The sequence below is a fragment of the Boleophthalmus pectinirostris genome, unplaced genomic scaffold (genome assembly GCF_026225935.1).
Source record: "Boleophthalmus pectinirostris isolate CB_2022bp ecotype Guang Dong unplaced genomic scaffold, ASM2622593v1 HiC_scaffold_8, whole genome shotgun sequence".
NCBI classification, from domain to species: domain Eukaryota; kingdom Metazoa; phylum Chordata; class Actinopteri; order Gobiiformes; family Gobiidae; genus Boleophthalmus; species Boleophthalmus pectinirostris.
In genome coordinates, this window is record NW_026571515.1 from 21,452,126 (window position 1) to 21,466,363 (window position 14,238).

Genomic DNA, 14,238 nt, shown 5'->3' on the forward strand with positions numbered 1-14,238 from the left:
GACATTATATTTAACAGCCATTTGTGCTTTTAACTCAATACAAATGTATATTTTGTGGATTTTCTCATCTCCCTTGTGATGTGGCTTCAACAGAAAACTCCCAAATTTAAACAATACTCCATTGTGAGTCACAGAGATGTCCGGTTCACAGGAAGGGCATTTAATTCTGTAATCCAGATTTACAGTAAATCAAACTGAACTTGTAACATTTTGACATCATTATTTCAACTTCATTAGTTTAATACTAGTTATACTTTTCTGAATCATTCTGATGATGCTGTGGTATTTTTGACAGACTACATACTTTTATGTTTTTAACAAAGAGATTATCGACTTTATAATGCCAACGTCACCAACTACCATCTAATCACCTTAAAATACAAAAATAGATCTACTCTATCACTGTCTATTGGTGGTTTCATTTGTAGAATATGACAATATCATACTTCCTCATGGGGGTCAAGAGGCACTTTTCCCTTTTCCTCTGTGTCTTTTATTTATTTTATTAATTTTACTTATTTACTGCTATTTTATGATTTTTATGGTTTTTGCTTTTATTTAGATTTTACTGCTTTTATTGTTTTAGGACTGGTATGATCAAATTTTAGCAATTTACTTTTTTGTTGTCTTCATTTAATGATCTCTGTGCAGCACGTTGGAAACTGCTTTGTTTATGCTATAGAAATAAAGTGGATTTGGACATTTCTTTTTTGATTACATAATAAATATCAGAACAGAACATTTGTATTCATTTTAGCTGCTGCCATTTTCTTTTAAATATTATTGGTTATATAAAGTTCAGTTCCGTACAGCCTCCACAGAGGAGTGTTTTAAGTTAAAGACTTTCTGTCTTTTGGCACTGCATTAGTTGCATGGTCCTCTGAGACTTTTATTTATTTACATAAAAAACATTTTCATTTGATTTATAGTTTTAACCATTTTTAGTACTTTAATGTTTTTTATTCATGATATACTGTTTTTTATGGTCATAATTTGGAATATGTGCAATAAAAATAAAGTGGATTGGATTGAAAGTTGTAATGTTATCTTATACTCGGCAGCAGTGTAATACAGTATATTTACTTGGATCAAATTAGATAGTAAAGTATGTAAATAAAAACATTTAACAGTAATATGGCTAACCACTGCGATCTTGCAACTTGCCACACATTGTTCTATTTCCAGATATTAAGATACTCACGTGTTGTATTTTAAAACCATAATATTGAAAATAATGTAGCCTGTATACCTCCAACTTTACTCATAGAGTGGAAATAGTTTACAATTGCAGTCTGCAATACAGTATATGCCAGTTGACCTGAATTTGCTTCCATAAAAACAGTCCTGTCTAATATTTCATTTTCTTTCAGTCTCTCAAACAAAGATTTTCCTGGGAACTGTGTGAAATAAATGCTTTTTGATCATTTCCTCCATCTTGGTTCTCAGACAGTTCAGTGAAAGGACAAGCCCAAATAGATTCTAAATTGAGCCCCTGATTTGGTTCAACAGTGCATGAAGGATTACTGTGTGATATGGGACTTTGTGACGCTGCACTAAATAGTCTCTGGGCAGCACCTCATTTTAAAAGTGAACTATTTGCAGCTAATGAAGTGATTTCCCAAAAGAGAAGTGCGATCTTTAAGAAGGGAATAAATAGGTTTATGGAAACTTGATCTGATCATTATTTTATGTAAAACAAGACTGGTAACTATTACAGCTCAGTTGTCAGTGATTTTTTTTTGTCATAAAGTAGTGGAATCTACATAGTTTCACATGAGAATAGCCCTGGTCCACTTTCCCACTCGCGATATGTGTTCATGTAGGAATGAAACAATAAAGGTAATATTATAGAAAAGCTTTGTTTTTTGTAAAAATCTCAGAAAGTCTTTAGTTCTTTAAAAGAATTTAATTATTCTTTTCCTGTGAATCCTAATCGGATGAACGATTACACAGACATTGATAATTAGAACGGATGTAACAAGTAACCAAAATATTGTGATACTGTATCGTCAAAAGTCTCACAATATTATCATGGGCTGTTACAATATATCGAATTACAAGTTCCTTTGCTTAAATGTATGGTTTTACAGTAGCAACAGCTTATAAACATAGGGAACTACATATCCCATGATTCATTTCAGTGCAGAAAACATGAAGAAATATGTTTTTTACTTGAATTCTTGGTATTATGATGGAAATAATTCACAGCAAATTCTTGTCAAGGTTTTTTAAAAGCAAAAAACTGTCCTATCTACAATTATATTAGCTTCTCCAAAATATCGTAATAAATATTGTACCATGAGATGCATATTGTAATAATATTGTACAGAGAGATTTGTATATTGTTACATCCTTAATAATTAGCATACAAATAATAAAACAGAAATTGGTTTTACTTTGTTTAGGATGTTTAAACATATCAGAATCAACTTGTGATCAATGTTTTGAGATAGATCAAAACAAAAGAAAACTGTGCTGTTGCATCCTTACATTTCTTGCTTGTGAACATTGTCCTGATGTCCTGTGCTTGTTTTGCAGCATGTGTTCTCTATGGACGCCGCTAATGTGGAGAATGGACGAGGGAAGGTCCCACACGACCCCAGTCTGCCCTTCGCCAGCACCTTCAGCGGTATGTCACATCTCATATTGCATCTTTTATATAATTTACTTATGTTGTGCAGAGGCTATGCATGAAATCCAAACTGACCAAACTAAGCAACGCAGTGGAGTTGCTCAGGGCTGATGTCACAACTCAACTTCTGGGTCTAATAAAATTCTAAATTCTGGCTCTATTTTAGCATTGCAAAAATGTGTTGTATTCAAAATGCATGCTGAATATTGCGATCAGTATTTTTGCAATATTTGGATGCAACCCCATCTATTCAGGCTCAGAATTTTTATAAGGAATAGCATTACAAAATGTTTTCTTATGCTGGATTACATTTAGCAGTACGCAATCTTGGAGCTTATATGTTTTATTTAGTCTATCACTACTATGATTACTTCAGCCTGACCTTAAAATAACAGTAAAAGTCATTGTTAGTTGAAGTAATATTGTCTGTTACTTTGAGGTACTGTTGTTTGAGATCACAAGGTCCCAAGACCAGGACAAGACCAAAACCTCTGAGGGTCAAGACCGAGACAAGACCAAGACTTTTAAAGGCCGAGACAGAGACAAGACCAAGACCATGGCCCATCGAGACAAAATCGAGACCATTATTATCATTTTCAACATGTATTTGTATTTTACAGTTATTTTGGCATAAATATATCAATGTTTTTATAAATCCCATCGAATGCCAAGACAAGACCACGTCCAAGCACCTTCAAGACCGAGTCCAAATGTGGTTGAGTCCAACACGAAGACGAAGACTGCAAAAAGAAATGGTCTCGAGGCCGGTCTAAAGACCAAAACTGGCCTCAAGTATTATGACACTACTTTGAGGTATCACAGTTAGTTTCTCTTGGACACATTGTCACACTGACCTGTTCTGGCCCATTTAGATGCAGCTGTTCTCCATAAACATCATTTAAAATTTAAGTTTGGGCATTTTTTACAACATGTTGCTAGGAAGGCTTTGTGTGGCCATGTACACAGATCTATTCATTGTAGATAATAAAAACGACAATAACATCAGTGAAAGATAGAGAGAAAGTTATTATTTTGTTCTCCAAGTACAAATACGGTCTCTAATTTCACTTAAAACTCAGTAAAATTTACTGTCCAGGCAGATGTGCAGATCCCACCTTGCGTTATGTGTAGCCCATAATGCATTGTGTCTGGCAGGAAGCTCCCCTCTCAGAGCCAGGACCCCGGTAGTTTGGATCTAAGCTTAGACCAAACTCAAATAGTTGTCAAATCGTGTCATAGGATCTGGAGATGATCAGTAGCCACACCTGCAGATCATAATGTGGGAATGGTTATTGTGTACTTGCTGGAAACACATACACATGTAGTTCTGCTATAGGAAGGCCCAATACAGTCATCAAGGCTTTAGCTGATGAGTTGTCCTTAAAGTTACATCAGAAAAGCTGTGAAGTTGGTATATTCTTACCCCAAATATGATGTTTCACTGTAAACCTCAATCTTCAATTAAAACAACTTTGTAACAGAAACAGGTTGACTTCCTGTTCAAAACAGCACAACAAGAATGTTTTAAACCTCCCCAGAGTCTTATTTGTTTTAATAATCAAATAATGAACTATGAATCAATCAAAATACAACTCTGTGCAAACTAATGATGAGAAAAAAACATTATAACATGGTTGAAAGATCATTTTTACCATAGACTTTAGGTTACGTTCAGACTGCAGCCTGAAGTGACTCAAATCTGATTTTCTGGCCCCTATTCGACCTGTATCTGATCTTTTAATGACAGTCTGAACGATTTTTTTCAAATGCGACCCAGGCCGCTTGGATATGTGCTCCTAAAACCGATACATATCCAATCTTTTGACATTCGACTTCAGTCTGAACGGCCAGGTCGCATTCATCCCACCTACACGTCAGGCTAGGAGTCTAGTCAATGGAGGGAAAGCGAGGTTAGCGAGTTTATTAATATTTGGTTGGATCGATGTATTAAGGCCAAATTGGAGGGGTCTTATTGGAACTGGGCGGTTTTGAAATGATTGCCAAAGAAATGGCCGAAAAAAGAGTCTGTGAGCCAAATACAAGGAGGCTAAAGACTCAAACAAATGAAGCAGCTATGGATGTGTAACCTGTCCATTTTACGAAAAACTGGACTATATTTTGGGAGATAAGCCCAGCGTTTAGGTGCCTTCCGTAAACACTGAGCACACTTGCTGCGTGTAATGTCTTTGTGTCCTGCAATGCGCATGCAAGACACTTTTGGGATGTTTAAAGTTCAAACTTGAGATCACATACAAATCACATTTAACTGGAAATGTGAACGACACAAAAAAATCCGAATTGAACATAATCCCTGCAGTCTGAACACCTAGCCTAAGGGAGTGTAATGCCACCCATAGCATTTGGCTCCAGTCAAATGAAGCTAACAGTGCTAGCAGATATGGGAGCGAATTTTGAGCCAGGACCATATTAGGAACAGTAATTTATTTAAGTACAAAAATGTAAGTAAAACATCAGGACCACGTAGAACGGGTTAATATGAACATTTTATGACCAAAATTACGAAGCTCACTGCAGCAGTTACAGAAAGAAGGGTGACAATTGTTCACTTGTCAAGTCAATTGAAAAGTTGATGGTGCCGAAAGCTTTCCCATGAACATTCCTGTTAGGAACGCGGTGACTAGTTGGGTTAGCTGTGTCCTTTTTATGTCTATGGCTTTCAACTATGTTCCCTTTAAGCAAATAACACAGCATTTCTGATCTGTAAGTAAATGCTGGTTTAAAAAAAAGTCTATTTATGTCTCAAGCATGTTCTAAGCAGGTTGTGAAATGGCAATTACCAGTGAATGTGGGTAATTGTCTTAGAGTCTTATAAAAACCTTTGATAGGAAATCTAGATAATATAATATATGTAGAAATCTTTTGGTTGCAACATTTCAGTGGACTCTGTATGACAACTACACAGCAAGCATTGTCCTTTGTCCTTGACTGAACCTTAAGATCTTTGACCTCAGTGTCCTCCCCCGTCTCGGGCAATGACCTCTGACCAATGACCAATGACTTTTGGATCAATAAAAAACAAACACATATTTTATCAGTAACCTCTGTCCAAAATAAACACTTTCTCCTTGACATGAGACTAAACTATTAAGCACACACATTAGGCTTTCAACAGCTGATCCCTCCTTATCGCACACAAGTCCCCAAACTATTTTAAGTTGAAATTAATCAAAATATTTAGTACAATTTCTAACATTGTCTAGGGATCTCTGTTTCCTTGATAATTCCAATGAAATATGACTTATGGATGAGATCATTTTCACACCCTTGAACATTAGTCAACTCAATAACAACAATTTAAAAATACAAAATGGTGGTATCTCTTGTGTAACATTGCCTTAATTTGAAAATGGGTCCAGTGCTTATTTCTACCCACCGCCAATTCCAAGAGGTATAATGTTTTTGAGTAATGGCAGACAACAACGGCTAAGTGTTTTTCTTGATTCAGGAAGGATTGTGTGTCTACATTTCCGTGGTTTTGGTCTGAAATCGAACCCAACTTATTCTCAGTGGAGGATGTAAAGTAGTAGTTGTGTGTCAGGCATTATTTCCTCATTGTTCTGCAGTGTTCACCCGCTCTCCTCTGACCCATTTCTCTGGATTAGGGAGTCTGTTTGGGCTTGGTTGTGGTTCTGGTCTTGGTCGTGGTCTAGTCTTGGTCCTTTTCTTGGTCCTGGTTTTGATCTTGGTCCTGGGTCTGGTCTTGGTATTGGTCCTGGTCTTGATCTTGATCCAGGTTTTGGTCCAGGTCTTGGTCCAGGTCTTGATGCTGGTCTTGGTCCTGGTTTTGATCTTGGTCTTATTTTTGGTTCTGGTCTTGTTCCTGGACTTGGCCTGATCTGGGCCCTGGTCTTGATCTTGGTCTTGGTCCTTTTCTTGATTTTGGTCTTGGTCCTGGTCTTAACCCTGGTCTTGGTCCTAGTTTTGGTCCTGGTCTTGTTCCTGGTCTTGGTTCTGGTCTTGGTTCTGGTCTTAGTATAGGTCCTGATCTTGGTCCTGGTCTTGATCTTGGTCTTTACAGTGGTCTTGGTCCTGGTCTTGGTCTTGTTCCTGGTCCTGGCCCTGGTCCTGGCCCTGGTCCTGGTCTTGGTCCTGTTCCTGGTCTTGGTCCTGGTCTTGATCTTGATCTTGGTCTGGATCTTGATCTTGATCTTGTTCCTGTCTTGGTTCTGGTCTTGGTTCTGGTCTTGGTCCTGGTCTTGCTCTTGGTCTTGCTCTTGGTCTTGCTCTTGGCCCTGATCCTGGTCCTGGCCTTGGTCCTGGTCTTGATCCTGGTCTTGACCCGGTCTGTCTGTTTCCAGGAGGTGAGCTGTACACTGGACTGACAGCGGACTTCCTGGGGAGTGATCACGTGATCCTCAGGACGATGGGGGGACGCTCCACCATGAGGACAGAGACCGACCAGAAACTCCTGCACGGTAACTTTTACTTTTACCACACACAAATATTTTAGATTTACCTTTGAAATTAAACATAATATTCAGCTTTTTATATTCAACAATATTGTTACATTTTAGTCCTTGGGGACTGAGAAATACAAGAGGAGCAGCAACTCTACTCTAAGCTCCAAACCAATTTTCTGTAAAAGGAGATCTTGCTATTCTCTGTAACCTGTGCCCCTCCACATGTTAGAAAGCCTTATAAAACGTATTTTGTTTAGTTTTGTTTGTCTGTCTTTTGTTGATTTTGTCACTTTTTTAAATTGCATCCCCAGAGGAAATGATTCTGTTCATGGTGCCAGTTTTATAACAATCTAAAACCAGTTTTCCCTGTAGAGCCCAGGTTTGTGGCTGCTCACCTGATCCCAGACAATGACGACAAAGACGACAACAAAGTGTACTTCTTTTTCACTGAGAAAGTGACCGAGCCTGGAGACAGAGAGGGAGCCATCTACTCAAGGATTGGGCGAGTGTGTGCGGTGAGACATTTGCCTTTATATTTCCAATAAATAACTTTGGACAAATGTGCAGTAAAGTGTGACCATCAGATACAGACATATAAAACCACATAAAAAGCTGGCACAGATTGACTCAATTGCTGTATCTTGTTCTCCTCGCTCCTGGGAAAAGATAAACAGTCTCTTGGGGCTGTGCAGTCTTGTGGTTTTCTCAGGAGACTACAAAAGAAATCTAATATCTCAGATGCGTCCAAGACTCACACAGCTGTCAGGCCCAGGCTCTGTTCCAGCTGCTCCAAATGTTCCTCACATTCTTTCACGCATCCATTTCAAACCAGATGCTGCTGCTATGTCCACACGCAACCTAAATATTCTGCTCAGGCTCAGCCATGAGCTGTTCCACTTGTAATGTAAAATCTGCCTGATTTTTCAGTCGGTGCCGTCCCTATCACAGTCTCTCAGGCCAAAATAACGTCATCACTTCACAAACAGATCCTAGTGCCAAGAAGTAGTCAGGTCCCGTCCAATCCACTTAGAATGAAACTGTACAAGAAGAGGATCTGGCATTGAAACACCTGCTGAAAGGAAAAATGATACAACAAATGCGTTAATGCTGTCATGCTTCAAAAACTACTTGTTTTGGACCAATTATTTGAAGTAACAACTGAATGCAAATACAAATATTTTACGTAGTATTCAAATTTAGAGATATACACATCCAAGACTTCTGACCCGGTGTGCTTGTCCAAAAGGTTTTCAAAATACTAACCGTCGTAAATCAATGCAAACCGTTAAAGAAGAAAAAGCTGTGGAAAATAAATAAAGAAAAATAAACATATATTATTAAAGTTGCACTGTGGAACTTTACTGGTGTAGAGTCTCAGTCTGTGTGTAATTCGTTTAGTCCTGGTTTAGACCTGGTTAAGTCCTGGTTTATTCCTGGTTCAGTCCTGTTTCAGTCCTGGGATCAGTCTTTGTTTAGTCCTGGTTCAGTTCTGGTTCTTTTCTGGTTTAATCTTGGGATCAGCCCTGGTTTAGTCCCGGTTTAGTTGGTATGCGGCACAAAAGTCCTGCATCACAGTTTAAGTCACGGAAAAGGGAAACGGCCGTTATCCATTTTCTTCCATTATTTATTTAAACACAAAATCATCAAATCAAAAACTGAAAAAAACAAATTGTTATGTTTTTTTTGTTTTTTTGTTTTTTGGAGACAAATAATGTAGAAAATATTTAGTAGTGTTTCATTTTCTTATTTTTTATTTTATTTTGAAAAACTAATGAACGAATGATATACGGATTGGTCTCCTACCTGTGTGTCTCCATGGAGATGTTATTGCTTTGCCTGGAAATTCCATGTTATGACTTTAAACATATCCATCTAGCATTTATTCATTACAGATGTTTCTGTTGCTCAAAAATACAGCAATTCCTTCAGTGAACAAGGGCAACTCTCAACAGATCTGAACTGTAATATGACATAGTGTAACCTGCTTGTCTCCCTTGTGATAGACAGATTTAACTACACTGTGGAACATTATAGACAAAGCAATAACATTTCCATGGAGACAAGCAGGTGAGGGGCGGACCCTCCACTAGAAATGTTACGCAGTGCACTTTTAAGTTATTTCTGAAGTAGTATATTCTTATTTTAGAATGTATTTTAGAAATTTGATATGAATTTTATATTTCTGCACTAAAATGTTATACTTGCGAGAAACACGCCAAAGAAAATAAGCGTCAGTTCACACGTCTCTTAAACTCCCTTAAACCCGATCGTGTCATTTTTAAACTGCCAATAATATTCTATAAAAATATGGGACTGAACTCAGCAGTGTTTTATGGATAATTTTTACTGTTTTTTTTGCTTTGGCAGAATGATGTTGGCGGTCAGAGAGTGTTGGTGAACAAGTGGAGCACATTCATAAAAACCAGACTGGTGTGTTCGGTGCCTGGACCTCACGGTATCGATACACACTTTAACCAACTGGGTGAGTCTGCAGACTATCTCAGTTAGAATATGTGAAGTGAATAGTTACAGTCCAATGTTGTAAAATTATTGAAAATTGTGTGTCTTGGTTTTGTGAGTAAAATATCTAAGGTGAAGTTCTGTGTTTGTACTTCTGTGTGGCTCATATCACACTATTTTCAGATCTACAGTATGTTGTAGGGGTGTAACGGTACATGTATTCGTGCCGAATCGTTTCGGTATGGAACATTTGGTTCATTGCAGGGCTGGACACGAGTGAGTTCGCGCAATTTGTCTGTTTACGTTCTGCCACTACATTCCGCTATGTCCCCCAAACCACATGAATCCTCGCAGAACTATGGTCGTCGCGTCCCAGTCCTCACTTTTTTTTTACTGCATTTCCACTACTACTATTTATTTTATTTTCTCATTTGTATAATGTTAAAACAAATTGGTGGTTTAATAAACACACAAATAAACAACAAGTAAATGGTTTTGCATTTTGTAACAAAAATGAACCAAACTGTAACCTAAAAACTGAAGTACATACCGAACTATGATTTTTGTGTACCGTTACACCCCTAGTATGTTATAATCTTTCCTCATCACAAACAGACCTGGAGTTGTGTTTTGTTTCATTCACAAGTTTAAAACACAAACCCTGCATGTTTGGGCTGAGTTTTAATCTCAAACGGAAAACACTCTGTTCCACCTTGTGATGTCATGTGGTAATACAGGAAGTGCTCCACTGTTTTTTAAAACTGTATACCCCTACACTAGAAGAATTTGGATTCATCCAATCTCTACAGAACTAAAGGTAAAAGAAGCTGTTATCCTGAATACTAAAGCTTCATGACATCACAAGGTGGAACAGAGCATTTGGAGCTTTGGAGATGTAGACAGCCTAATAATAAAGGGTTACTCATACTCAAACATGTGTGAATGAAACAAAACACGACTCCAGGTATGTTTTTGATGAGGTAACAGCATTATAACATGGCTTAAAGCTCACATGAATCAATTTTGTGTAATACGGACCTTTTGAAGTAAATGATCATAAACCAACAACCAAAGACACATGTTTTTAGTAGTTACATCAGAGCGCCTGTTTGATCTTACAGAAGTTTATGAGGAAAATGGCAGTCTTGTTAAATGGCAGTTGTAGACAAAGTAATTGATGTCAATGAGAAAATTTACTATTACGTTGTCTAATTGTGAAAACAGAGGATGTATTCTTGCTGAGGACCAAAGACGAGAGAAACCCAGATGTCTACGCCATTTTCAGCACCATCAGGTAAATCAGTGATTGTATAAAACTCTACAAGTGAATCAATGATCTATAGCATCAGTTGTGCTTAAAAATATGACTTACAGCTAATAATTCATCATTTATGTGCTGAGACTACACATGATAGATTTCTGCTTTGTCTTCTCTACAGTAACGTGTTCCAGGGCTTTGCAGTATGTGTCTATCGTATGGCTGATATCAGAGAAGCTTTCAACGGACCCTTCGCTCACAAAGAGGGTCCAGACCACCAGTGGGGGGCATATGAGGGCCGGGTCCCCTATCCCAGACCAGGAGTGGTGAGTTCACTTCAAGGTTTCTATATTATCCTATTTACTGATCTATGTTAAAATGTTGTTTCCTCATCACAAACATAACTGGAGCTGTGTTTTGTTTTATTCACACATGTTTAACACACAAATCCTCCACATTCAGCTGAGTTTTTACACAGATAATAGAGGAAGTGCTCCACTGTGTTTTTAAACTCCATATGCCTTCACTAGAATCATATGAGTAATTTCAACCCTACAATTATCTAAAATCTCTACTGAACAAAAGGTAAAAGATACAGCTTGTTAATTTGAAAACTACACCTTCATGACATCCCAAGCAAGGTGGAAAAAAGCATTTTGAGCTTTGGAGACACAGACAAAGTAATATTAAAGGGTTACTCAGACGTGTGAGAGAAATAAACCTCAACTCCAGGAAAGCACTGTTTTCAATCAAATGATCAGCAGCTATGAGATCATAATGAAGGAATTAGTCTGTTTGTCAGGAATTTTGTTTTAACGGTAAATGAGGAGTCATTGTTGATGAAGTTCAGTTTTGAGAACTGTATGGCTTTGTACCATAAAGTAATAAATGCAACATCAAAATCTGTCAAGGCAATGAATGTGAGAGAGAAGTGTCTGGCCTAAAGACACACCAACAGGGTTATAGGAGGACCACTCTGCTATGTATGTATAAAAAAACTGATCAAATATTCTGAGCAAAACTAAAGTATTTGTTGCCTCCTCATCAGAGTAAGCCCTACATGTACGTAAGCTTTAACACAGTTGGACATTTCTTTGGCCTTTCCTCTGGGCTTCATTGTTGGTGCTGCTTATTTTGCCTGTTGGCTTCTGAATGTAATAAACACCCTAATTTACTTCTATAAACCTGCGCAGAGTTTTCCCACACCGCATATTCAGGAGTACAGGGCACTTATGTTTCTTTTAAGATGTCTTATTTATTCTCAGAAATGTGGGATACATCAAGTCTGCTGATTTTATACTTTAATACTATTGTTTTACTTTATTGCCATAACTCACAATAGTGTAATGACTCTGATACAACAAACCCAGGTCTAGGTTCCACTTCTCATCACATTGCAAAGCCCTTTCTAAACACACTTGAAGTTTTAATCCAACTCAGATATTTATGTTGGGTCTTAAATGCTCCTTTTGGTTTAAACTAGTTTCAGAACAGATTTAAAAAATACCACACATGCTTTGGTAGTGTGCAGCGTGTTGCGGACACCTGCACAACTCTCTAGGGTTTGGACTAATGACAATAACATCAGATAAGTGAAGAAAGGCATTGTTTTTTGTGGACTAATTGTTTTAGGATAACAAGAATAACAACGGAAGAGGTTTGGTTTGCTAAAGGAATTTGCAGGTTATCCTAATGGAAAGCATTTCAAGCTTGCCTCACCTTTATTGTTCCCTACAAGTATAATGAAGTGTATCTTAACCTTAACCTTAAATTAATTATAAGTTGAAAACTTTCTATTGAAACATAGGATGTGCCACTTTAGTCAACATTATTTGGCCGAGAGCATAGGATCCTTCCATGAGGCAGGCACCCTTACTTACTGTATATTTCGGACTGAAAGTCGCACTTTTTTTTTGGTTTGGGTGTTTGCTGCGACTTACACTCCGGTGAGATTTATATATTAAAATTTTCACACTGACATCCTCGAGAGGGCGCTCTAGGCTTATGTGTCAGTATCTGCTCTCCTTATTACTCGTGCACCACTGTCAATTCGCGCATGTCTCCTACAGAAAGAGCCGCTGTCCTGTCTGTATCATGTCAGTCGATTGCAGTATTACTTCTGTACCACTGAAAATGTAAAATCTATAAAGACAAATGATACACAAATGCCTCCAAAAAGAAATGCAAGTAGAAAAATATGCAGGTGAAAACGGTAATGCAGCAGAAAGAAAGTTTGGAGTGAACGAGAAATTTGTGACAACCGGAAGGGTGCACCATGCAACTTTCCTGGAAATTATTGGATGGATCGACAAACCCTGGACTTCAGTAACAACCGAAATCATCCTGTCAGTGTTCAGAAAGGCCGGAATAATTCTAAATGGAACTGATGCTGAGTCTGACAACAGTTATGCAGAAGAGGAAGCGGCGCTCCGTTTACCTCTAGAGGTCGCCAAGTTGCTCAGAAGTGACACTGAGGATGAAAAATTCAATGTATTTAGTGATTTGGAGTGAGATCAAGAGTTTGGTGAACTTGTTCTGTTCTGTTGTTTATGCTATAGTTATCTGAATAACTGTTCATATGTGACATTAACAGCCTCTTGTTCTCTGTTCTATTGTTATTACTATAACTTGACTTTCAAGATGAAATATCAGTTCTTGGGCTCTGATTTTATAAAATTAATTTCTCCCAAAAAATGTGACTTATAGTTCGATGCGACTTATAGTCCAAAAAATATGGAATGTATCATAGTTCTGTGCATTATAATGAGTGGTATGGATCTTTTATATGGATTTAATGTCAAAATCACATCCAACTCCACATGACATATTAACCAGATGTTAAAATGTGGTGTGAACAGGACCTTTGTCCAGCTCCACTTTGGGGCTGATTACTGGAACATGACCTCCCAGGACCCATTGCTGTATGTGTACCTAACAGATCCAGTATCACATATCTCTCATGTCTAATAACTCAAACATGTGTCTTTTACATTATCTTTGCTCATGTCCAGTCCAGACTGCACTTTAAATTCCTCCACCGTAGAAACCAGACCAAGACCATCACATTGCAACACTGCAGACCTCCTATTGTTATGATAAGAGGGGGGATAATATTTATAACAGACAAAGCTTCTGATTGGAACAAATGACCAGTGTGTTATTATCATCTGATCTACTGACTGACCCATCTCACAAGAACATGCACGCAAACTCCAAGGCCTATTATTCTGTTTGTTTTTTCTTTTAATGGAATTAGCCTTCAATTCAAAGCAAAAATTAAAAGAGTATGCATCATCAGTTATTTTTCTTTCATTTTGGTTTCTCTTCTGGAGTAATCACAGACACATATTCAAACAAGCTGCTTGTAAATGCCCTGCAATTACTTTTCCGTGGCGGTTTTGGTTGGTCGGGTTGCAACAGAAGTAGGATTAGATGCTTGTTTTTTTTTGGGCCACGGAAAGTAAAAT

At 37.8% G+C, this 14,238-nt stretch overlaps 1 protein-coding gene across 1 annotated transcript in view; it reads left to right on the forward strand.

Annotated features, from left to right (window-relative positions):
* The window catches only part of sema3bl (sema domain, immunoglobulin domain (Ig), short basic domain, secreted, (semaphorin) 3bl), a 99,621-nt gene that overhangs the window by 74,067 nt on the left and 11,316 nt on the right, over positions 1-14,238 (forward strand). The window contains exons 5-10 of the mRNA XM_020922335.2: positions 2,539-2,629; positions 6,952-7,068; positions 7,426-7,568; positions 9,421-9,535; positions 10,738-10,807; positions 10,953-11,097. Coding sequence (XP_020777994.1) covers positions 2,539-2,629; positions 6,952-7,068; positions 7,426-7,568; positions 9,421-9,535; positions 10,738-10,807; positions 10,953-11,097 — 681 coding nt within the window. The remainder of the gene's footprint in view (positions 1-2,538; positions 2,630-6,951; positions 7,069-7,425; positions 7,569-9,420; positions 9,536-10,737; positions 10,808-10,952; positions 11,098-14,238) is intronic.